The sequence below is a fragment of the Drosophila elegans genome, unplaced genomic scaffold (genome assembly GCF_018152505.1).
Source record: "Drosophila elegans isolate 14027-0461.03 unplaced genomic scaffold, ASM1815250v1 contig_476, whole genome shotgun sequence".
Taxonomy (NCBI): Eukaryota; Metazoa; Arthropoda; class Insecta; order Diptera; family Drosophilidae; genus Drosophila; species Drosophila elegans.
Genome location: NW_024545863.1, coordinates 14,592,809 through 14,616,978, shown reverse-complemented (window position 1 = coordinate 14,616,978; position 24,170 = coordinate 14,592,809). Strand labels below are relative to the sequence as shown.

General features: G+C 42.4%; 4 protein-coding genes across 11 annotated transcripts; 3 read left to right on the top strand and 1 right to left on the bottom strand.

Annotated features, from left to right (window-relative positions):
• The first annotated feature begins 37 nt into the window (after positions 1 to 37).
• Positions 38 to 14,850, top strand: LOC108135102 (fasciclin-1). Of its 8 annotated transcripts, XM_017255734.2 has the most exons (17): positions 38 to 141; positions 752 to 1,001; positions 6,590 to 6,722; positions 6,810 to 6,976; positions 7,057 to 7,287; positions 7,346 to 7,514; positions 7,580 to 7,740; positions 9,366 to 9,374; positions 10,191 to 10,199; positions 10,672 to 10,826; positions 10,892 to 10,982; positions 11,047 to 11,267; positions 11,327 to 11,489; positions 11,550 to 11,697; positions 11,904 to 11,939; positions 12,121 to 12,246; positions 13,815 to 14,850. In XM_017255734.2, the coding sequence occupies exons 2-17, from the start codon at positions 897 to 899 to the stop codon at positions 13,817 to 13,819; spliced, it is 1,929 nt and encodes a 642-aa protein (XP_017111223.1). In that variant the 5' UTR covers positions 38 to 141; positions 752 to 896; the 3' UTR covers positions 13,820 to 14,850. The 8 variants fall into 8 exon arrangements, with proteins under 8 accessions (XP_017111223.1, XP_017111169.1, XP_041565165.1 ...); XM_017255680.2 differs by lacking the exon at positions 13,815 to 14,850 and having other exon boundaries at positions 12,121 to 13,201; XM_041709231.1 differs by lacking the exons at positions 9,366 to 9,374; positions 13,815 to 14,850 and having other exon boundaries at positions 12,121 to 13,201.
• Positions 14,851 to 15,996: 1,146 nt separating this feature from the next.
• On the top strand, positions 15,997 to 19,078 carry LOC108135439 (protein no-on-transient A). The gene has a single exon (XM_017256183.2). The coding sequence runs from the start codon at positions 16,081 to 16,083 to the stop codon at positions 18,421 to 18,423; it is 2,343 nt and encodes a 780-aa protein (XP_017111672.1). The 5' UTR covers positions 15,997 to 16,080; the 3' UTR covers positions 18,424 to 19,078.
• Positions 19,079 to 20,311: 1,233 nt separating this feature from the next.
• On the top strand, positions 20,312 to 22,095 carry LOC108135830 (ADP-ribosylation factor-like protein 6-interacting protein 1). Its single transcript, XM_017256717.2, has 3 exons — positions 20,312 to 20,492; positions 20,593 to 20,958; positions 21,446 to 22,095. The coding sequence occupies exons 1-3, from the start codon at positions 20,469 to 20,471 to the stop codon at positions 21,647 to 21,649; spliced, it is 594 nt and encodes a 197-aa protein (XP_017112206.1). The 5' UTR covers positions 20,312 to 20,468; the 3' UTR covers positions 21,650 to 22,095.
• LOC108135821 (G-patch domain and KOW motifs-containing protein) lies at positions 21,985 to 24,063 on the bottom strand. The gene is made up of 3 exons (XM_017256705.2): positions 23,842 to 24,063; positions 23,063 to 23,784; positions 21,985 to 23,001 (listed from the first exon to the last, which is right to left on the bottom strand). The coding sequence occupies exons 1-3, from the start codon at positions 23,976 to 23,978 to the stop codon at positions 22,109 to 22,111; spliced, it is 1,752 nt and encodes a 583-aa protein (XP_017112194.1). The 5' UTR covers positions 23,979 to 24,063; the 3' UTR covers positions 21,985 to 22,108.
• Positions 24,064 to 24,170: the final 107 nt, after the last annotated feature.

Genomic DNA, 24,170 nt, shown 5'->3' with positions numbered 1-24,170 from the left:
TTGAAAACATCGATATCATCCCACCTCCAACGCTCGGCTTAAACCTGTTCTTCGTGGGTTTGTCGTTTATTCTTCGTTGGTTGTCGTTTTTATTCAAAAAAAAACGGTCGAGCTTGGCGCACGTTGCGGTTCCTCCGACTGGTGTGTACTCCCCCCTGTGTCTCGCGGCCCTGTGGAAAATCTATACTGTGCATAAGATATAACTCTGAAATAGGTGCAAGCCATTTCGTTATTGATTTACCAACGCGCTGCGTTCGTTTGTGCCAATTCAAATACATATTTTCCCTGACCGCCCCCGCCGAACTGCTCTGCACATTGCATAATTTCTGTGGCGGTCATTAATTCCTGCAGACCGACTTTCCAAGAACTACGCAGAGACCGAAAAAAGCTGCGAGAAGAAACTATAAAAAAAGTGCCGCAGCAGCGGATTGGGAATATGTGCATAATAATTAAACACAGCGGAACGGAGAAAAAATAATACACAATAAGCGCAGCTTTGCTTCATCTGTGTTGTGCTTGGCGATTCCTCGGTGGTCTGTTTTCGCTTGTTGTTCTATGTGACATAACGGTTTTGGCCAGCGCGAGCGAGAGGGCGACAGAGGCTTAATTGTGCAAAGAAAAAAAAAACGGGAAGCTCAGATAACCTTGCAAAAACAAAGAACAGCAAAGCCCGCATCTTTTCAGCTTATCTGTGAATTAATATTTTCTTTCCGAGGATGGCGGCTAACTGTTGTTTGCCTTTGAATTGCAGATCTTAATCGTAGAGCAGCACTCACACTTGCACACGCCCCCGCGAAATAACACACACACCAACACACTGCCAGCAGAGATCGAGATTCCAAACAAGTGTTGTTGCCGCTGCCCATTGCCGTTCTTGTTGTTGTACGTCCGCTAAAATGCTGAACGCCGCAGCGCTTTTATTGGCGCTGCTCTGCGCCGCAAATGCAGCCGCCGCCGACGATTTGGCGGACAAATTACGCGATGACTCGGAACTCTCTCAGGTGAGTCAGAAGTAGAAGAGGAGGAGAAAGAGGTGGTAGAAGAAAGCAGTAGCAGCAGAAACAGTTTGTGCAAACAATGAAACCCAGCTCCCAAGCACCACCCCCGCTCACCTTGACTTATCCTGCGGTACAGTCGACCCTGCCTACAACGATTTGTTAATAGATGCAACAAATGCATATGTTCAAAGTAATTAATCGCATCTTGGCATAGATGGAACTTTTTGAACAAGAACCTATCTTTTAACACTTACCAAAGTCATTTTTAAACGAGATCAGAAAACGGGCCTACAAATGTTCGATTTTCTGAAAATCAACTTTTTTGACGATATTTCCTTGATTGTTAGATTATTATTGTTCAGAAGGAAAAAATACATTAGCACTGTTGTGCTGGTTTGTTGCTGTTGGTTTTTTAGATCGTAAAAACATTTTTAAAAATGAAAAGTTACAGTATTCGTGTGACTATAGTTAAGCTCTGTTCAAAAATATCTCTCAAAAGGTTTAAGCCGTTCGTTTTTTTTAAATAATAGGCAAAATATGAACTTATCTAATTATGTCTGACCGATTTTTTAAATTTTATCATTTTAATCAAAAACTGATGATTGTATCAGCCTTGTATTCAGATGTAAGAACATGCCAAAGTGCTATCAAAGTTTGGCTGTAATTGTGCTACCTTCCACCAAAGTCGCCACATTTCGCTGGCCTTGAAAGGAAAAGCCTTGACAGCGCGTGCGAGGGAGACGGGGTGAACCGGAAAAAGGAGCCTGCGCAAGAGGGACGGACAGATGGCTTAGGCACCCGCATTTGGGCACAGGTAGCTTAGTTCCGGCAGCATCGTCCTTGACCTTTAGCCATCTCACTTGTTGTTGGGTATGTGGAAAATCGATGATGCTGCCTGAAATCGCTTGTGGAAAGTCCAACCGACCACTGAACTCCACTTGGTCACAATTCGTATGCATGGCGGAGTGTGTTATGTAAAAATAAAAAGCCACATACATAAATTAAGCAGAAGTCGGAGCCCAGCAGGCAAATGCCGGCCGTTGACGTCCACTGAGCATAACAGTTTTATATTTAGTTTTGCCTTTTTACACCTTCACAGGCCAACTCACACACAAAAAAAAGTACATAGAAAAACACATTAAAATGTTAAAAAGTCTGAAGCCAACAAAGGTACGCGGCTGAAATAACAAGAACAACATGTGTAATGAACACAGTGGCGGGGGTTCAGTCAGCACAAGGGCTAACAATTGTACACCATGAAAAAAGATCAAACAATATAGTCTATTAGTAATACTTTGGACTAATTTGTTGTGCCAAACAAAAAATGGAATTAGTAGATTGTCCGTACTTGTTTTTGGACCCTTTGGGAAAAACCCTCCTAAGCCACTGCCTAATTTTCTAGTCTGTTTAGCATTTAACGCCCAAAATACATATGTACGTGTTGAGTGAGCAAAAAATTAAATAGTATTCCAAGTAAAAAGAAAGCGTGCGACAGAAGGCAAGAAAAACACGACTGTAATTGTTGCAGCAAGTGTCTATGAACTGGGGTCTCAGGGAAGTAGTTGCATCCACCAACCTTTTCGAGCCGCTCTAGACGAAACAGAGCGTACAGCGAAATAAAAAAAAATATATAAACTGGGAAGGGGGATTTCGGATTGCTCATTTGCACCCTTTGCTTTGGAGTATTGTTAGTTCGTCCAGAAGTTTGCCACTTTCAGAGGAGAGAATTTCCGGCCTCATATAGTGTTCTGTTTACATGAGGGTTGGTCGGTTTGGCCGGTTCATAAAAACGTAGGGGCGGAAAGTAATCTTCGGTCACTTATGTAAATTTAATGCCGTAAAACTGAAGGATTAAAGTCAACTCTTAGCAATTGCATTTCCAAGTTGTTTTCTTATTCAGTCAAAATTGATCAACTGGAAAGATATTTATTTTTTTTTTGTAAAAAATATCTAGGCTTTTTAATGTGCTGTTTTTTTAATTTTATATTAATCCTTCTGTGAAGCTAGTAAAAAAAACTTGTTAAAGTTTATAAAGATACATTTTGTCGCAAGGGTATTCCAATCTCCAGAAGTTGAAGTCTTACTTATTTTCTCATTATGCCAGCACTTCTTATTATGGGTTAGATAAATATAGGTTGGCTGTTTCTTGGTTTGCGGCTTACTGCTTGTGGTTTTGCTTGGCAAATCACCGGGGATCTGGCGAGAGTTTTAAAGTAATCTAGTACCCTGCTAGTCCCAGTAATTTACTCAGGCTATATTAAGCTCACTGGCGAAACTCAACAGATCAGAGCCGAGCATTTTTTAGTCTTTAAAAGTGAAATTTCAGCCGAAATTAATTAACATACACTACACTATGTTCATGCTTGCGTATACACGATGATAAGCAACTACTGTGCGGGTCCGAGGAACGAGCTGACCTCCTGCGACTGACCCCCACTTCCTGTCGTGCGTCAACGTCTTCTGCCTTTTATTAATTTTAATTTTTAACCTTTGACTGATGCAATTGCAGTCGGCCGAGTGGGAGTGTGGACAGCCCGAGTTGTCAACTGCTGGCTGAAACGCTGTCTAGGAACACACACTGTACCGAACAGTCCACACTCTCACTTGCAGCATCATCGAATTCAATTAAATTTAATTTAAGAATTCAATGCGATGCCAAGGCGCGTTATTTGATATGCGACGAGCTCCATTACAGGCGAGAGGCGGTGAATGAGCCACGACTGACCTTAATGGATCCACATGCTCATAGACGGATCTCTGTCCGTCGGAGCAACATATGTACATATATCTGTAATCCGTGTGGCGTGGGGGCGAAACGGCCTCGGAGTGATGCCAGAGCAATAGTCCCCGTTCGAGCCCCTTTCCACTGCCCTGCCAATTAAAAGAGAAATGTTGTGCCTCAATCTCAAGTCGCGAGTCGGGGGTTGAGACCGCTTTCGCTTCTGTTTTCTGTTTCTGCTGCCGCTGCTATTATCAAAAAGAAAATACTGTACAACCGACATATGCATATGTACATAATTTGTACCAATTAAATTTATTTATACAACATGCACTCGCTCAGAAGGAAACCATATACCCATCAGCCCCTTGCTCCTGATCCGATTTCAGTCCCTATTTCAAAATACGAAGCTTGGCTCGCTCTCTTGGCTAATTAGTTTTAATGGCTCCATTAGATGATGGAAATTGAATTTCCTCAAGTGCCGCGCCCCCCCAGAGAAACACACAGCCTCCCCTTTCATAATTGTAGTTGTTTTGGTATAGGAATTAGTACAATTTTTGGCTACAAATCGAAATCGAAAGAAAACAAAACAAGTTTGAACTGCCAGCGGTTCTCTCTCTCTTTCTTTCTTTCTTTCTCTCTCTCTCTATCTCTTTCAGAGCACTGCCAAATCCTTGAGCCGCCTTATGCCAGTTAGGGTAAGCTGCAATTCCAAAAACCAAACAGAAACAACACGAACACAATTAAGCTATTGAAAAAAATCGACAAAACAAAAGACATCATTTACAACTCACATGTTTTCGACTTAATTTAGTTAACCAGTATTCATATCGGGCCATTGGCCAAATTATTGTTTGCCCCGCCGTCTGACTCTTACCCTTGATTTGGGGTGCGACTGTGGCCCCAGGGTCATTGGCTTGGCACTCGGGGAAAATCAAAATGCGCTTTCCAAAAACCCTCCCCCTTGAGAGCAATTTTAGCGGTTGAGAGACGAGCGATGTTTGCATAGTAAATGAGACGCCCCAGCCCGAAAGGGAAACTGTTTTTCGATGACAGGATACAATACTCTAACAATTGCTGCAGATTTTCGGGCTTCCGAAAAAGACTCCCCGGGGAAGGGCTCAACGGCCTTATCGCGATGATGTGCCAAAAGAGCCGGAAACTCATTTAGATGGGTTGCCCTCCGCCCTGTTCTTTCATCAAATGCAAAACATTCGATAACGGAAATTTATGAAAGTAATTGCATCTAATTGTCAAAGGCTTCTAGTCAGATCCCAAGGGGGTTGAATTTGGAAAGGATGCTGACAGATGGGCAGTGGAAAATGGCCGCCAAGTGAAAGTGTCTCAATTTTCGGGCTAACAACAATATCTATTCAATGAAACTTCTCTCGAATCTATTGGCTATTATACCTGAGAGCGTATCCCATATCAACCTGTGACATATGCCACAGCCATTCAATAATACCCCACTTAACAGCAGGGCACTCTCTTGGCAGATAAGGGAAAACATTTCGAGAGCGAAATAGAAACCGGCCAAGCAGTTCTGGCCAAACCAGGAGACGGGCTAAGAACAAAGCCAGCGGCGACTCGAATGTCCACGACCAGGACAACAACAACAACGCTAACGGTCCCGACAACTGACGGTTTCAAATTACCAAAAAAAAAAATAAAAGAAAGGAAAACGAATGGGGAGCAAGACTGCAATGTATTTACACTCGGGGAAAATGGACAAAAAGTCCTTGTAGCAAGACATAAATCTTAAAATATTTGATCAGAAATTTAGTTACACATATTAACACTTTTCGGTTATAGAGGAGTTCCTTAAGTACAATTTAAGAACAAACAACATGACAGACAAATCAATAATGTTGGTTTTTAATGCTCAAGAATGTGTCAAATTTATTCAATTCGCTGTATTGCAGTTTAATATTTGAAAAATAATATAATTTTGATGATTAGCTAAGTCTAATGTTAGCATTTGCAGAATGCGATAGCTTTGTTTATATTGAAATATGTAGGTTTTATCATAAAAATAGTTAGATGTAATTCGAGAACCCATTCCCGAAACTATCCCTTTTTTGTCTGTGTACATGCGTGTGTGTTGGCGATGCCGGAGCATAGATATGTGCAGCAGGCAGGGAAAATGGAAATGAAAAAGGGAAAGGACGGAATTTTAAAGCCAAATTGTCATGACTCATGCTGGGCAGCAACGAAAACACGAGAGTCACACGACCGTTTTAAAAGAGGGCACGGAAAAAGGTGTTGTCCCCGACAGGACACGCACCCACACACAGACACACTTAGAAACAGACACAGATATTGCCACAGGACCTCATAAAGGCGACTGGGAATGTGCAGCGGGGCGTGGCGGCCAGTGGTTCTCCGCCGAGAAGCCGCAGAGTGTGCGGTTGCATGTGGCCTCATGTGGCAGGGGCAGGTGGCCCGCCTGGTTTAGGGTCAGTGGCTGGCTGCCTTTTTTGGGGTGGCTGGAAAATGCATTTTCACATCCCGCTCTCGATTGAATGTGACACACAATCCACTTGGGCGGCGTAACCCACCCCGAGGCTTACGTAATTGGTTCAATAAACCTTTTTTTTTTTTCTGGTACGCCGCCCTGCCATCCCAACCAGGACATGCATAATGTTGTTCCTCATTTTATTAGTTTGTTTGGCGTTGCCATGGAGCCGGCCGTTTGCCGTTTTGCCAAAACCGCCCAGCAACCGTCTTTGAACCACCCTGAAAAGCACCCACTCTACTCCACCCCACCCCACCCCAGAACCACCACCCACAACTCCCACTCTCCACTCAGTTCGATAAGATATTGGCAATGGAGCGACGCGAATGAGTGTAACGAAGCCGTTTATCTTTACAGTTCTACAGCCTGCTGGAGAGCAATCCCATTGCCAACTCGACGCTTTCGCTGCGCAGCTGCACGATCTTTGTGCCCACCAATGAAGCCTTCCAGCGCTACAAGAGCAAAACCGCCCATGTGCTCTATCACATTAGTGAGTTCCACTTTCAATCAGGCTGATTAAAAATAATCAAAATAACGTGACTGACTGTACGTCTACCTCTAAATCCGCACTTTGCAGCCACTGAGGCGTTCACCCAGAAACAACTGCCCAACACCGTGACATCGGACATGACCGGCAATCCGCCGCTGTACATCACAAAGAACTCGAATGGCGACATCTTTGTGAACAATGCTCGGATCATACCCTCGCTCAGTGTGGAGACGAACAGCAATGGCAAGCGACAGGTCGGTAACCCCCACACATGCTACATTCCATAGTGCCACAAAGCAACCTATTTAACTTAACCCCCCATATCCACCCACAGATCATGCACATCATCGACGAGGTGCTGGAGCCGCTCACCGTGAAGGCTGGCCATTCGGAGACCCCCAACAATCCGAATGCTTTCAAGTTCCTGTCGAATGCCGAGGAGTACAACGTGGACAAAATTGGGGTGCGCACGTACCGCAATCAGGTGTCATTGGCCAAGAAGGAGTCGATCTTCAATGCAGCCGGGCAGCACACCTTCTTGGTACCCGTTGATGAGGGCTTTAAGGTTGGTTACCCTTTGTGTCATCGGTTTTCTCCACTTAACCAACTCACAACGATTGCAGCTTGCGGCTCGTAGCAGCCTAGTGGACGCCAAGGTCATCGATGGCCATGTGATACCCAACACTGTCATCTTCACTGCCGCTGCCCAGCACGACGATCCCAAAACTTCCGCCGCTTTTGAGGATTTGCTCAAGGTCACCGTCAGTTTCTTCAAACAGAAGAACGGCAAAAGTATGCAATCCAAGATTTGCTGTCAAATTTCTATTAATACCTATTTTCTATACATTTATTTGCAGTGTACGTGAAATCCAACACCATTGCTGGTGATGCTAAGCACCGCGAAGGAGTTGTTCTCGCCGAAATCGTAAAGGCCAATATCCCAGTGAGCAACGGAGTCGTCCATTTGATCCACCGACCGCTGATGATCATCGATACGACGGTGACCCAATTCCTACAGGTATGTGGGGTGTTGGAGAAACGCATCCAGTGCAATTGTAGCCATCCACACCGACACAAACAGACAGTCCAAGACACAGACAACCAGAAAAAAACACCCAGATAGTGCCTGCGGCTTGTGATAAGGCTTGGCATTTTGATTGGCTCGGCACGCACTGAAAGATAGCGCTGGCGGCAGCTCCAAAGAGACTGGGAAACCATTTTATTCGCTTGTCAGTTGCCCCAGCGAATGCTATAAATACATGAGCTAAACACATTCAAACACACACGTCGAGCACTCTTCTTTTCTTTGCCCTTAATTGAGCTGTTTCTCAAATTGAAAGTCACCAAAGGGAGAGAATTCCCATGGTTTATGATTCCACAGGGCTTAAATGAGGGCAAAGCCAAAATCAAATAAATATGCACCCAGATACCACAGCTTAAACACATACAGTATAGAATAGATCAATGCAGACACTAGTTCTGAGATCCCCCTAGACACATATAATTTATACAAATGAATACCCAAAAGACTGATTTTATCTAGAACTGAATTTTTGCTTAAACTTGATGCAAAACTCCTCCAATAAAGGATTTTGCTCAATAACCATTCTAATTCGGCTCTAAGTAAAATCAATAGCAAAATTTTATTTTAAAATAATTTTTAAAATATAAATTTTATTTTAAAAAAATTTTGGGTGTAATGTAAGTATTGCCAATAACTGAAAAACAAAAAAAATCCAAACGCAATGTATTTCATGTAAATTTTATCTATGAATCAGATTTCTGTATCAAAATGCATTTCACTGACAGTTGTTGCACAAAAAATGCAATTGACTGTTGCAGTTGGGCAAGGCGCTTAAAATTGGCCCTCGAAATTTGATACGTGCTTCAGTCACGAATTGGCAAACAGTTAAAAGAATAGCTGAAAAGGCGCTTTGCTCGATCTGACCGAAATCGACAAAAGCTTCATCACCAAAAACCCCATTGTTCTATATTGAATGTATTGGTAATTGAATGGCGTCATATACTAACAAATTTATTAAAACATTTAAATCATTGATTGGCTACCGCTCTTCGAACCCTCAATCGCCGTGCATATAAATGGTCAATCATCGATCGCTCGCTATCAGCCGGCATGCTTTGATCATAATCGTTACCGTAGCTATATATGTTTCTTCTAAGCCTAATCCAAACCCACCACCCCGCCAAAAAAAAAAGAAAAAACTTTCTCATAGGCATAAACATAATATACAGTGCGTTTCGAAACTATGAGACAGAATTCAATAACATGTATTATGTATATGCGTGCGTCGTCTAGTAACGTAGTTCTTTCTTTAGTTAATCTTATAGTTGTGAAACGGACTGTAGAATGGCTAAGCCATTCGACCGCTCGAATCGTCAGCGCCTCCCATATCGTGCTATTGTTTTCGAAATTTCCAACTTAGTTCTGTTGTAATTACTTGTGATACGATCCTTTGGCTACTTACTGATCCATTCCTCTATCCTTTGTTTCTCGCAACATGCCGAATAATTGTATCTAAAACTACAAACTACAAACACAATCCAATCCAACCACATATCGCTCTAAAATTGAATTGATGCACCGAAAAATTGAAATTGAAACCTATACGTTAACGCTTTCAGTCGTTCAAGGTAAACAAAACCAAGATCCGATCTTAAAATTTAGTTTATTGATTTCTTATAAGTTGCATTTTATGTTGCATCCCCTGCTATATTCGTTCTGCATGTTTGACATCCCAGTTAATGCTTAGACCTTTTTTGTAAAAATAATTGATAGGCTCTTAAAGTCGTGGAGGTCTAAAATTGTTTTAAATAATGTCTGCACTTTCAGAAAGTAATTGTATATCTATTGTTTATACAGCACATAAATAATGTACAACAAGTTTGGATTAACAAATGAAGCAAATGCACATAATGCTTAATAGATTGCAAAAAGTGTTTTGTAGGAAATAATTTAACAAGGGAATATAAGGCAACAAAGTGGATTTAAATAAAAATACTTGTCATTTTCTAAAGTTTACTTTTGATTTGGCGTTTAGACTTTTTGTTTTACCTTTTTTTGTTTCATTGGAAACTAAGTAATGATGGAAAGCAATGAAAACTTTTTGGTTAATGGTAATGCTAACTATTTTGCTTGGTTCGCTGTAAACATTTGAATAGTGCTGCACGCCGTTCAATAATAATGTTCATAAAGGAATCGTACTGTTTGCCTGCTCTCTGCAAAATGTCTAAGAACAACGAAAATTAAATCTATTTCCCTTGTGCTTCATTTCAAACGTTCTTCTGTGGCGAAACAACTCGACAAATCTGCGTGGAACACAAAACCAAAAACTGAATATAAATTTAAATGTTGAAATTCAATTTTATTCGAAATTTATTTTTACTAAACCACCTCGAATGAAAAAATGAAATATTTTTTCTGCCACTCCGTTTTAAAAACTAATTTAGTTCATGAACGTAAGTAAATAACACACCAACTGAACAAGAACAAAAACCACAAACAGTCATCAGTGCAACGCTTTGCTATCAAATTGCCATCCAACCCAACCACCGCACATACGATTCACCACTCGAATAAATAATTTAATGATTCCCTAGATTTGGTTTCCATGAAACTCATTAATTCAGCTGTTGTGAATCATTTTGCATTATACCCATTGACTCACGACTCAATTGGCCAGCCATCCACTTTCTTACTCAATGTGTGTATAATTGGCTAATCTTATAATCGGATATATATACCCTTATTTATGTTTTATTTTCGTAATTTTTGAACGTTTTTCCAAAAGAACACAATAAAAAGAAAACCCAAAAGCTTATGCGTACCTCTCCCTTCATGCAACCAATTAATTAGTTAGTTTTTTATTTTGGGTAAACGAACTTTTTAGAACATGAATCCACTTTAAAACTGTCGTCCTATATTTTGAAGGAGAATGCTGAGAACGGAGCCCTGCGAAAGTTTTACGAAGTTATCATGGACAACGGAGGAGCAGTTTTGGACGACATCAACAATCTGTCGGAAGTGACCATTTTGGCACCCAGCAATGAGGCTTGGAACTCCTCCAATATCAACAATGTTCTGCGGTAAGATCAGAATGCAAATTGGAAAAAACAAACTCATTTTATGTTTAAATAAATAAACTTTACAGAGATCGCAACAAGATGAGGCAGATCTTGAACATGCACATCATCAAGGACCGCTTGAACGTGGATAAGATCAGACAGAAAAATGCCAACTTGGTAAGGATCTACTTCAGCTATTTTTTCAGTTCGTCCTTTTTCCAAACAATACTTTTTCACACAGATTGCTCAAGTGCCCACTGTCAACAACAACACCTTCCTCTACTTCAATGTCCGTGGTGAGGGATCGGAAACCGTGATCACAGTTGAGGGCGGCGGCGTTAATGCCACCGTCATCCAGGCTGACGTAGCCCAAACTAATGGCTTCGTGCACATTATCGACCATGTTCTGGGCGTGCCTTACACTACAGTTCTTGGCAAATTGGAGTCCGATCCCATGATGAGGTAAGATTGGTTGAATAGCGTAAATTCATCTATGATTACATTTAATCTTACTTCCCAAGTGACACCTACAAGATGGGCAAGTTCTCGCACTTCAACGACCAGCTAAACAACACTCAACGCCGATTCACCTACTTTGTGCCCAGGGACAAGGCCTGGCAGAAGACCGAGCTGGATTACCCTTCGGCTCACAAGAAGCTGTTCATGGTAGACTTCGCCTATCATGTAAGTGTGTTGTTCATCTATTTTGTTCCTTTTCATACTCATATTTAAATGTAATTACAGTCCAAGTCCATTCTGGAGCGCCATTTGGCCATTTCGGATAAAGAGTACACCATGAAGGATCTGGTCAAGTTCTCGCATGAATCGGGCAGCGTTGTTCTACCCACATTCCGCGATTCCCTGAGTATCCGTGTGGAGGAGGAGGCTGGACGTAAGTATACCCAATTGGAGGCCAAGGGCTCAATTGCTTCTCCTTTCAATTCAATTCAAGTCGATTCGATTCATATAAATTTGATTTGATTAATATTGGTCCTCCCCTAACGTGCCGCATTACTAACCGAAACTGTTTTTCTACAACTCTCGAACTAAATTTCTCGCTTTCTGCTTAACTAAATCTAATCGTTGTCCAATCGAAAGATCTCCATGATGAGTATGCTAGTCACGAATGGACTGGTGAGTGCTGTCGTTTGTCAAACCCACATCGCACCGCCCACAAAAACCCCGACCTGGCCATAACCATGCCCACCCATAGCTCTCTCATTGGGCAATCCACTAGCATTAGCCAACCATCGAGTGCATACAAATTGGTTTTCTGTCCGACCAACTCTCTAATAACGATTACTTCCTCTTGCAGGCTATGTGATCATCTGGAACTACAAGAAGATCAACGTGTACCGGCCCGATGTGGAGTGCACCAACGGAATCATCCACGTCATCGACTATCCGCTCTTGGAGGAGAAGGACGTGGTCGTGGCCGGAGGTAGCTATTTGCCAGAATCAAGCATTTGCATCATCTTGGCCAACCTCATAATGATAACAGTAGCAAAGTTCTTGAACTAAACGCATCCGATATGTAAAAACCAATCCAATCCAAAGCAAATGCAAATGCAAATGCAAATCAAACACTACAACAACAGTCGTCTACAGAACAAGAAACAACAACAACACTCAGTATCAGTATCTGACTAATGTGACATCCATCATGGATGTAAATAATCAGCACTAGTTTGTTGATGCCGATCGAAAACCACAAGCAACCAAAACTGTATCTGTAATATATGCGTCACAAGGAACGATCATCATTCCAACATGCCACGCCCATGCCACCCACATACACACAGCCCCACACAGAAAGACACGCATGCAGAAAACTGCCTGCTGAATTTGCTTTAGCATCGACAGCTTCCCCCTAAAAAAAAAGCTGACAAGAAATATTAGGATGACGATGAAGCCCTTACTTTTAAGTATTAAACTCGATTCCCCTTCAACGGCCTTATGTATTATATGAAATATGAAACTCTCTGTAAAACATTTTAATTTTATGTTCGACCTATACTGGTAGCTTACGTTCATCAGCTCGCTAAGTTTTAAGTTTAGACCCACGTCGATCTGTCTGCCCACGCATTGACATTGGTATCGTACCATGGAACATCCGATTGTGTTTATGATTTTAAGTGTACATTTTATTGTGAATTGCTTGTTTGTTTTAGTTAATGGTCTAATTTATGATTTATGAAATGAGTTATCTTAAGTAGAATGCGAATCTCATTGTACATGTCGAAGCAGAAGCAATAAGCGCATCACACTCTCATACTCGAACGCCCACACATTCCCCTATCCATAAATACATACGAACATGTAACGAAGCAAAGTCATTGTAAGATTTGAAAAGTGTGAAATTTTATAATAAACTGAAAGTTTTCATTTGAACTTAACTATTAAGCCCGCCAGCATTCTTGTCTCGAACCACATCGAGTGACCCCTGTAAGCTCAGAACTATATCAAAGTCGGACAAGAAATGTGCAAGCAAACAACCAACAAAAATTCAATTATATGAAATGCCATCCTGCACTTAGTTATTAGCCCGCTATGCATGAGAATCCCCCAGATAAACTCATACGACCACACACACACACACACACACACACACACACACCAGCCACTTGGAGCGAGAGCGAGTAGCCACAGCAACTAGGTTAGTCCAATGTAAAACAAGTTTCGAAACTGCCGCCAACAACAAACTATACAGCATACATACAAACCCTGTAATCTAAATCACTCACGGGACACTACTACATGTCATCACTGAATGGATTTTGATACCGATTTTAACTTGCATACAACCAAAAACAAAACAAAAAAACCAGAAAAACAAGATGAGAAATCGAACTAAATTCTCCCTCGCCCGAGCAGTTGCATTTTAAACTTTGTATGTAGTTTAAAACTAGTTTTTAGTCCGACTTAGAACAACCAACAACAATCGCTAACTATATACCAACTCTCTTTCTATTTCTCTCTGTCTCTCCCCCTAATGCTATGTACTTATAGGTTAGACATTGTAACTAGCGTAACCAACCACACACCAGCGTTAAGTCAAGAACAAACACATAACTACTATGTACTATCCCCAAAAGAAAACCAAGCGAACTTGCATTCCTATCAGCCTACCAGTACACACTGTCTCAACTTTCACCACCACCCACATAGGAACTCACTCGAAAACCAAATCGAAAACGAAATCGAAATCTAAAAACCCAGTTGTGGCTTCATCAGTCGCTTCTTGTAGTTGCTAATTCCCGATACGTTCGGAACTTCCCGGCAGTCTTATCTTTAGTAGGTGGTTTAGTTTCGTTTGGTGCAGTGTAGTGCAGTGTAGTGCAGTGCCGTAGCAGCTAAGAGAAAATGAATATGAGATCGAAAATGAATATGAAATCGATAATGTAGAAATGAATACGCTAATGAAATGTACACGTAAGCTTTAAAGAATCGCTGGAGGAGCGCGGATCGGAGGATTTGGGAGGGAGAACCGCATTGCAATCGCAATATGTGTCCGTAGTCAGTAGTTACACGTTAAGCGGCGTCTTAACGTGTAACTAGTGCCTTACTAAAGATAAAAAACGCATTACCTTAACCTTTATACAAATTTACTCGAAACATACTTGTACCCCAAAACATACGTTCCGCTTCGAAAGATATCCAGATATATATGGAGGTACACCCAACAATACAAGTATAACTACAAATGATATTGCGCCACACGCTATTTACACCAAAATACACCAAACAAATCGATAAATGCATATTTTTCATATATTTAATTGTCAGAATAATATAACGTAAATGTAGTTTACTTAATGTAAATCTCAAGAATCTTATAAAATGGAAATTAAATCACATATATTGATGTATATTTAGCCATTGAGTTTCGAAACAAGCGTTAGACACGGGAATATATGAATAAATCTATATACAACAATATGCGAAACCAAGCAAACTATGGAAAACTGCAGTGCAAAAGAATATTATTCCATTTTATTTTACGACAAGCGCTTTTTACAAATAAACCGAATCCATTTCAATTAATCGTAATGAACAGCAAGATTATATTTAGCATTAGTTAAACTAATTAATACATGTACTAGAAAACCGAATGTCAACCGAGAATCTTCAGCAAGCTTGAGCGAATAATAAAACCTTAAAACTAACTATAAATAAATGAAGAAGTTGGGTCAATGGTGGTTTATTATGCTTATTTTATTTTTATCTTATTTGAATATGGGAATTTTTGGACAGGGCATCTAAAAATTGACGGAACGGTAAGTAATATCCTCCTTCCATTGACAATTATTGCAAAGAAACCTGCGATTAGGAACGATAAATGGAGAGGATGGAAAAAACTTTAAAGAGCATATCAAAAATGAATGACGTATCGGGTTTTCTGTGGCAATTTTGTGTTACTTTAATTGGTGCAATGTTTTCTTATATATAAATAACCCGAAAAATCAGGGCTTAGCTCCTTTATTTATAGATCCACAGTTCCGCTTTCATCGCTATCTCGTGTACGCTATTTAGACGCAGTTATTTTTGGGATACTTATTTAGCTAAGACCATACACGAGGTATTACCAAAGGAAAAAAAATAGAAAATTGTTTTTTTGAAAGACATTTAAAAAAAAAGCTGATTTCTTAAAATTTGTATCGACGTTTTTATGTTTTAAAACTGTTTTAATCGAAATGAAAACTGTTTTAATCGAAGACCTTTAAATTATATTATATATTAATACGATCGGTATAGTATTTCTTGACACCCGACTTTGAAAACACAGTTTCAAGCAAAAGTTTCAAGTGAATATAAAAGCAAGCGCTTAAGTATAATCTAAGAGATGTTATAGAATTTAATAAGAAAAAAAAAAAAAAATAAATAAATAATAAAAAATAAAAAATAAGCCGGAAAACCTTTGCAACTCTTTAATCAAATGATATTGTTCCGGTTTTTGCTCGTTTTTTTCCCAACAGCTATTTAACCGTCCAAATTCAAAAACTCAAAGGGAAACGGAAGTATAAAATTCAAATTTAATTGAACATAGTGGATCCGAACCGGGAACCGGGAAACCAGTTTCGGGGTTTGGTGTAAAAATAATGGCTGCACTGACAAAATCGATGTTTTTATATTTCCAAAAAATATCGATATAATTCAATAGTCATCGAGGCCTGTTCCAGCTCTAACTTCTCTCACTTTCTTCTACCTGGCAACACTTCCATCGGTGTTGCTATAGAGCATTTTGTCTGAAAAAAGAAAATTTTTTTTTTTTGCAATGGAAGGTGCAGTTAAGATTAATAATTCTAACAACGCCTCGCCGTTGCCCCAGCGCCAGCAGAGGGGAAATCTAGCCAATAAGAATCTCGGCAAGCATACAGCCCCCAAGCAAAACGCCGCCACTGATGGCAATCCTGTTGAAAAAAAGGCACGATTTGGGCCGCCGAACAACCAGAATGGCGGAGGAGTAGCCGGTGGTGGTGGTGGCGGTGGTGGTGGCGGTGGCGGCGGTGGTGGCCGCGGAGGATTCGCCGGGAACCGTAATCGTGGAGGAGGAGCTGGCGGCAATCAGAACCGGCAGAGTTTCCAGGGTGCCAATAATGCTAATCAGAAGCAGACTAACGAATCGCCGAAGCCGGTTGCGGGCAATGTGCCCGCAAAGAACAATGAACCCGCTGCTGCCAGCCCAAGTCAGCCGAATCAGAATGCCGGCCAGGGTCCGAGCACTCAAGGCAATCAAGGAAACCAAGGAGGCCAGGGTAACCAAGGCGGACAGGGCTTCCGAGGACGTGGACAGAACCAGCCGAACCTGAACACTAGCCAGGGAAGTCAAGGGGACAAAGGAGGTGCCGCCAATCAGGGGGGCCAAGGTAATCAAGGAGGTCCCGGTAATCAAGGTGGACAAGGCTTCCCAGGACGTGGTGGCGGCCAAAACCAGCCGAACCAGAATGCTAACCAGGGCAATCAGGGCGAACAAGGAGGCTCTGGCAATCAGGGAAATCAAGGAGGACAGGGCTTCAGAGGACGTGGTGGTGCCCACAACCAGAATGCTAACCAGGGACAAGGCCAGAACCAGGGCCAGGGAAATCCAGGAGGTCAGGGCAATCAAGGAGGTCCAGGAAACCAGGGAGGCCAAGGCAATCAAGATGGGCATGGCAACCAAGGAGGACAGGGCTTCAGAGGTCGCGGCGGCGCTGGCCACAACCAAACTATCGGCGGCGGTGGAGGTGGAGGCGGAGGTGGTGGTGGCCAACACCAGCGTGGCAACCGCGGAAATCGCCCTGGAGGACAAGGAGGATTGAACAACACCATGATGGGCGGCGGTGGAGGTCAACGCGGCGGCGGCGAAGAATTCTTTATTGCCCAACGCCTGCGCAGCCTGGGCGGACCCACCATTGAGCTGCCGCCCGTTGAGGTTCCCGCCGAGACCAAGTTCTCTGGCCGCAACCGCCTGTACGTGGGCAACCTGACCGGAGACATCACCGACGACGAGCTGCGCGAGATGTTCAAGCCGTACGGCGAAATCGGTGAGATCTTCTCGAACCTGGAGAAGAACTTTACATTCCTTAAGGTCGACTACCATCCTAATGCCGAGAAGGCCAAACGCGCCTTGGATGGCTCAATGCGCAAGGGACGTCAATTGCGCGTCCGCTTTGCACCCAACGCCACCATTCTGCGTGTCAGCAATCTAACCCAGTTCGTGTCCAACGAGCTGCTATACCACTCCTTCGAGATCTTCGGACCCATCGAGCGCGCCAGCATCGTGGTGGACGACCGTGGCAAGCACACCGGCGAGGGTGTGGTGGAGTTCGCCAAGAAGTCCTCTGCCAGCGCCTGTCTGCGCCTGTGCAATGAGAAATGCTTTTTCCTGACTTCTTCGCTGCGTCCGTGTCTGGTGGAGCCGATGGAGGTAAACGACGACAATGACGGGCTGCCGGAGAAGGCGTTGAACAAGAAGATGCCGGACTTTTGCCAGGAGCGAAGCATCGGACCGCGCTTTGCCGACATGAATTCGTTTGAGCACGAGTACGGATCGCGCTGGAAGCAGCTGCATGGCCTGTTCAAGAGCAAGCAGGATGCCCTCAAGCGTGAGCTGAAAATGGAGGAGGACAAGCTGGAGGCCCAAATGGAGTATGCCCGCTACGAGCAGGAAACCGAACTGCTGCGTCAGGAGTTGAGGAAGCGCGAGGTGGACAACGAGCGCAAGAAAATTGAGTGGGAGATGCGCGAGAAGCAGGCCGAGGAGATGCGCAAGCGCGACGAGGAGACCATGCGTCGTCACACAAGCGAGATGCAGAGCCACATGATCCGTCAGGAGGAGGAGATGCGCAGCCGTCAGCAGGAAAACTCGCTAATGAGACAGGCACAGCAGCTCAATTCGCTGCTCGATCAGCAGGAGGGATTCGGAGGCGGCAGCAACTCCGGCTTTGACAACTTCGGTCCCGACTCGCCATTTGAAGTTTTTAGAAACAATAACAGCAACAATTCCACAATGGTTGGAAACAATGCTGGACTTGGAGGACAGGATAGCCTGGAGGCTTTCGAGTTCGTAGCTGGCGGAAATCAGCGCGGCAACAACGTCGGCGGAAATAGTGCTCCATGGGGACGCCGACGCTTTTAGACAATGAAGACACTATACGTAATGATAGATCATACCGTAATCTCATTGATTGAATGTAGAGCGCACATTTGACTTTTTACTCGGCCACGAGTGAACAACATGAAATTACACAAAAGGGATCGTGTAAGCGAATGCATTCACATTTATAACATCATTTGATTTAATATTTTTAAATATACATTAAACGCCTATCGGTCTCATCAAGAAATCCACCATGAAGTAAACATAAGGAACGGACAAAAAACCTTAACGAAATACATACACAATCCAAATCCAAATCGGCATGCTAACATGATGTGCAGTATTGTAATGAACAACAATTAAAATTTCCAATCATCTTTTAACCATTACGTACATCAATTTAATCATAACGATAATTTTAGATATATGTAGTAATTATCTCCAATAACACGATTCGATTACGTTTTGTCTATCATTCGCATTAAATATATGAAGGTATGACTGAAATTATCAATGTCTATTCGTGGAGAATTAGGATAAGGGGTCTTAGCAAGTAGTAGTTGGCCAACATTGATTTGAATTGTATTGTATGAGGGGCTACCCATCTTTAAATTGTTCTTCAATTTTAGTGTATTTTTGATCTACAACTACTGTCTACTGAATTATTTTTAATAAAAACGGCTCTGATACTCAATGATTATATTGCCTTTTTAATTTTCTAAAATACTTGTGAAACTTCAAAAATAAAGTGTTGTAAATACATTCACTAATGCAGCAAAAGTTGTAAAATTATAGTAGCTTTCTAGCTAAGGAAGATGTTTTCTATACCAAAGGCAAAGCTGAAAAGGAAAAATCAAAATCCGCATTTCTGCTCATATCTTTAGCCCCAAGGGGCTGTCCATATATTACGTCAACATGTAATCAATTGTTCAAACAAACATTTAATTTGGTCCGCAGAAGTAATCATTTATCTGCCTCTCCTTCCACCACGATGATTACGCAATTAAATGGACGACAACCAATTGTTGTTTGTTCAATTTTAGTTGAAACCAATGCGGAGAAGGACAATAAATTTTCATAAAGTGCAAATTGAGTCTCAACCGTTTCTAGCCCAAAACGTAACATATTCTTTAACCACTAAGTTGGCTGTTCAAAGCTTCCTTAAATATTAATTTGAATTTCTATGCAATTTGTGGATTTCCTTCTGGCTTTGTGTTTAGGTATATGGCTTAAGGTTGCAATATCTCATATTTGGTCTCTATTGAAAGTTTGTTCAGAGGGATCCCATTTGCGATGGAAATGTCCAGAGTTCTTGGGGTAAGCTACGAAAAAGGTAGACTCACCAGTAGCTAGAACTCGGCTGGAGCTAGTTGCGATGGCCTCTTGTAGACGCTTTCCTCGACCACATGCCCTTAGGTTTACCCTAAAATTAAAAATAGAAGCAAGAGCAAAAAATAATCTTTAACTTTCAGCTCATATTGGTTGAAATGGATGTTAATTCGTAAAATTTTAATTTAAATCGAATACTCCTCTCTCAGTCGAACTCTAACCTAAAATGGAAACTTTCTATATTGACCAAAGGGGTTTTTTTCTAATTTTTCTTTTGCCATCAATGAAAAATATAATTTTTCTGGAAATTATTCAAAAGCACAATTTCTGCTTTCATTCATAAATTAAGAAAAGCACAATGTTGACTTTATTAACCTCATAAAGACTTAAGCTATTACTTTGAAATACTTAATATTATTTATCAGTAGGGCGTGTTTGAGTTCTGAGTACTTAAGAAAGTCTTACCAATAGTAAAGTATTAATGTGGTTACAAAATTTAAACATTTTAGAAACCCGCGCTCTTTCAAAACATCGACAATAGGAATAATCGATGAAAAAATAGAAGAACACCCCTAATTTGTCCTTTTTCCAACGGTGAAACACGGTCACACCAAAACTTTGGCGTTGGCTTAAAAAAAACTGAACACAGGAAAATTGATTTTTCGCTCAAATCGAAAGCAACACCTTGGGCTACAATTTCATTTCTCGAAATCGAACTCTGGCTGGCGGATTGATAGAGACAAAGAAAAGCCAATATGTCAGCATCGCAGGTTGACCAGGTGAGTAAAGGGCGGAATTGGCGAAAGCTTTCCGGCCGGAAAACGGCGTCGCCATTGTAGGGAAACCTGAGGATTGTAAGAACTGGGTTTTCCACCGCAGAAACGTGCCCTCAACAAGCTGAAGCACGATTTGGAGCCCTTCCGGACAGCCATCGTGGGAGCCTACGGCGTGATCACCTGGGAGAAGCAGTACTACGCCGGCGTGGTGTTCGGGGCCATCAGCGTCCTGTACCTGGTGCTCTGGTACCTGGACCTCTCGCTGATCACCCTGCTCTCACTGCTGGGTCTGCTTGGCCTAATACTAGACTACGTGTTCCCCACGGTCTCGCGCCTGATCTTCGGAGGCGGCAACTGGGACGGCGATCAGGAGGCCAAGTTCGAGGACGTCTGCGGTCAGGTGTGCGCCGTCAAGGGCAAACTAGTGCTCTGCTATGAGTACCTTTTCAAGGAGCGAAAGTCCACAGTGGTGAGTGGTCATGGCAGGCTCTAAAGGCTAATAGACTCTTAAATGCCAGTTGAAAATAATATCGATAGGTCCTCTTAGGTTCTCTAAAAGACATTAAGAACTTTGGTGCCTTAACACATATTTTTGAAATCCAGACATTGTTTTTGAACTATACAATTTTTATAAATAATAAAACCCTCCAACTGTAAATTTTAAGGCTAGTGGTTCGGTCTGATAATATACTAAAGGCAGTTGCGGTTGTAAGAGAAAATAAATATTTCCCATTCAAATTGTTTACCTCAGAAGCTCTTATGGAATAGAACACGAGTTCAAGCAATTGTTTACTTCAGCGCTCAAGCATTTTAATGAAAGCTGTGTTTTTAATGAAATCCAAACCTTTCTTCTTTTTTAAGCTAATTTAGCAAATTAACAATATTTTATAAGGCTTTCTTTATAACAAAACAATCAAATAGTTCCATTTTTTGCTCACTTTTATATTTTTGTACAGTTCGTGATCATCATCAGTCTGGTACTCCTAGTTCTTGCCTGGATTGGGGCCATAATCAACAATCTTCTGCTGATGTACCTGACCACGCTGCTCATTGCCATGTGGCCGGGTCTGCAGGACAAGGACGTCTTCAAGGGCATCACCCAGAAGGTATCGAAGTTTGTCAAAGATAAGATTCAATGCGGCAAGAGGAAGCTGCAGTAAAGAATATACCATCTCAACCAATCAGATACACTCATCACCATTTGACCAAAAATATTTAACAAACCTAAGTCATCTACTTGCCATCATGCACACATCGCAACTGTCACTAAATACACCATCGAGCATTGAATTTGAACTAAGAATATCTTAAATTCTTAAAAGTGCAGCAGCATATTGAAAGTATTCTCATCGGATATCTAGCTAATCCCGTCGTGGTCTTCGCCCCATCACATCTCCTACTATAAGTTTGTAACATGTAAGAGCGAAGAAATCTCGAAGCAAGGCGTACGGAGAGAGAAAAAGAACGCGCCACAAAAGACAAGACATTTTTGTGATTATTTTGTGAGTTAATTGAAATTTATGATAATCCCGAGTAAGATACAAAAGAACTTAAGCGTCTAATGAACTATATTTAAATAAAGATTTCAACTGAATAGATCAAATAATGGCAAACGGTGTCTATCTGCCCCTTCCTCTTGATCTGGAACGTGTGCGGGATCTGGCGTGCTTGCTTTTCTTGGTCTTCTTTTTGTGCTTGCTGGGATGCCGGCGATGGTCCTCTTCCGGGCTCTCATCGCTCTCCAAACTGGAGTCGTTATCCGCACGCTTCGATTTACTTTTGGACTTTTTCGAGTGCTTTCTAGACTTTCGGCTGGATGATTTTTTCTTGTGCTTTCTGCGCTCGTACGCCGAATCCGAGTCGCTCTCCGTGGACTCTCCCGTATCGTCCGCCTCGTCTGAACTGCTCTTCGCCTTTCTGCTGCTTCTGGGACTCGGCGAACGGCGACGATCACGATCCTCTCGTTTAGATGTAGAGGAGCTGTTGCTTTTGGGACTTGGCGAGCGCCGCCGATCACGCTCCTCGCGCTTGGATGTGAAGGAGCTATTGCTTCGGTAGTCCTGCACATACTTTTTTCTATCACGATCCTCTTCCATGCGGGAATGCGACTCATCTTTGTAAGTCCTTTCGCTGCGGTGCTCTGTTTTGTTTGCTTTTCGGTTCTCGTCTTTGTATGATATGCGACCTTCATCCTTGTACAATTTTTTGTCTTCACCCTTGTAAGCTTTATTGTTTTCATCCTTGTGTAGTCTACTGTCCTCATCCTTGTTAGATCTATGATCTTCATTTTTGTACGATGGTTTATCTTCATTCTTGTAAGGCCTGCGATCTTCGCCTTTGCTGGATCTCTGTTCCTCCGATTTGTAGCTCTTTCGTTCTCGATCATCGTCCCGATGTGATTTACTCTCGTCCCTGCGACCTCTGTCTCTTCCTTCAGATGATTTCTCGTGTTTTATAATAATTTGGCCGTGCTCATTTTCCTGTTTCTTGAACTCCTCATATTTGGCAGAGTCTGAAAGTAGAAATCAGTTCATAAGTAGTGCAGAGAAATACCTTTTCCAATCCCGACATACTTATGCACTTTCCGTATTGTGAGTACTCCTTTCGGGATACTGGCTGACAGAGAAACTCGTTGAAAGCCTCCTTGGCACCACCAATGGCCATTTTGACAATAACTCGCCCTGCATGATCGTCGAATCCTTCAATTTGCCCGTACTGGTCCTTCTGCTTGCCGCCCAGGATGCGGACGTAAGCCTGCTTCTTGATCTCTAGCACCTCGTTCTTTTCCGGCTGCACCAGCAGTGCCTTGGGTTTGAGCGCCTTATCAGCGCCCAAGCCCATGCCCTTGGGCCGCAGGAAGGGAGCATCGTCAATGGGCCCGGAACCCTTCTTTTTGGGTGGCGGATCCACCCAACCCATGCCGCGCAGCATTGCTAAGCCAAACTGTTGAATCGGTATGTTGTCATAGTCATCAAGGGTTGCCTCCTTGGCGCCATCAAGAGGAAGTTCGTCTGCTTTGACAGCAGGCAGAACGAGTTTTTGGCCGTCTAAGCCTTCGGCTCCATTGCTCTCACTGGCGGCCAGCAATTCCCGTGCAGCCCGCTGTTCCAGGCTTTCCGCAGTACCACCTGCAGTGACTTCCGCGATGGACTGAGCTGCTAGAGTAATTTCCTCTGGGTCAGGTTCCTCCTCGCCCAGCAGCACCGCCCGCCTCTTCATCAAGCTGGCCAGAGCAGAGGAAGTCTTCTGGCTGCCCTGCATTTCGATGACCAGAGGGGCAGCCTCAACCTTTTCGCTGCAGGCACGAAATATAATATTGACGATTTTAACGAAATAATGGTTTTAAACTTACGCCACTAGCAGGATTTCTTTGCCCTCCAAACATTTAATCAGCTCCACTTTGTTTTCCTCTTTTGGCTGTTTGCTGGGCAGGATATACGGTTTCTTGGCCACCTTACTGAAGCCAAAAGATATCTTCTTGGCGTCCATGGCTCTAACCAGATTTTTTTCTAACTAGTTAATCAATTAAAACACTTATTTATGATGAAATATGAATAATGCCGCCGGAATCGTTTGTAAACAAAATGCAACAGCTGTTTCGCAGAGAGGTGTTTTTCGCGTTGTCATCGATATCGATATTTGTTTGAAATCGAAAAAATGGTGTTTACACTTTTGCTTGTA